Source organism: Apis dorsata, unplaced genomic scaffold (genome assembly GCF_000469605.1).
Source record: "Apis dorsata unplaced genomic scaffold, Apis dorsata 1.3 scaffold_162, whole genome shotgun sequence".
Taxonomy (NCBI): domain Eukaryota; kingdom Metazoa; phylum Arthropoda; class Insecta; order Hymenoptera; family Apidae; genus Apis; species Apis dorsata.
This window is the reverse complement of record NW_006263451.1, coordinates 290968-291703: the sequence shown is the minus strand read 5'-3', so window position 1 is coordinate 291703 and position 736 is coordinate 290968. Positions and strand designations below refer to the sequence as shown.

The following is a 736-nucleotide window of genomic DNA, read 5'->3' as shown; positions in this document are numbered from 1 at the left end:
CCCCCCACACCCTTAACCGTCGACCCCTATTACCCCACCCACCCCCATCACAACAACAACAATAACACCGTGACGCAGAATAACAACAATAACAACAACAACAACGGCGGGAACGCCACCACCGCGACAACCAAGAGATCCATGGACGACGTGCTGAAGAGGTTAACCTTCAAGATGAACAGCGAGTCGCTGTCGCTCCAGGACGACACGAGTAATAACAGGCGGAACAGCCCGCCGCCCACCTCCACGCCGACCGGGCACAACGCGCATTGGTTAGTTTCTTTTTCTTTTCTCTCCTTTTTTTTAATTGAACGTTTTATTTGGGGGGAGGGAGAGGGAGCCAGGTTGATCGAGGTGATCGAAGGCAAGTGATTCACGAGTTTTATATCTTATATCGCGATTATATCTTTTCATAAAAGTTTTTTTCATTAAAATTTCGTACACACGCAAAAATTAACGTTAAATATTTTTATTTTGAAGTTATACCAAAGAGAAGGAGAAAATCTGTCAATGTGCGTAAATTATCTTCGCGAAAGAAAAAGAAAGAAAGAAAGAGTATTGAGCATCTTCGAGTATTCACAATGGCGAAACGGAGATTCGATATGTAGCGAATTTATAGAGGGCAGGATACCGATATTCCGTTGGAGAAATAAAGTAGGTCCAGCTGTCGCGTATTCGGCTATTTACAGTTTTCCTTTTCCCCGCTTTCTGCCCGCGATAGTGGACGACGATTAAT

At 44.3% G+C, this 736-nt stretch overlaps 1 protein-coding gene across 1 annotated transcript in view; it reads left to right on the top strand.

Annotated features, from left to right (window-relative positions):
• Positions 1 to 6: 6 nt before the first annotated feature.
• LOC102670932 (transcription factor SOX-5) overlaps positions 7 to 736 on the top strand; it is a gene marked incomplete at its 3' end in the record, with an annotated part of 50387 nt that continues 49657 nt past the window's right edge. The window contains 1 exon segment of the mRNA XM_031509543.1: positions 7 to 272. Coding sequence (XP_031365403.1) covers positions 142 to 272 — 131 coding nt within the window.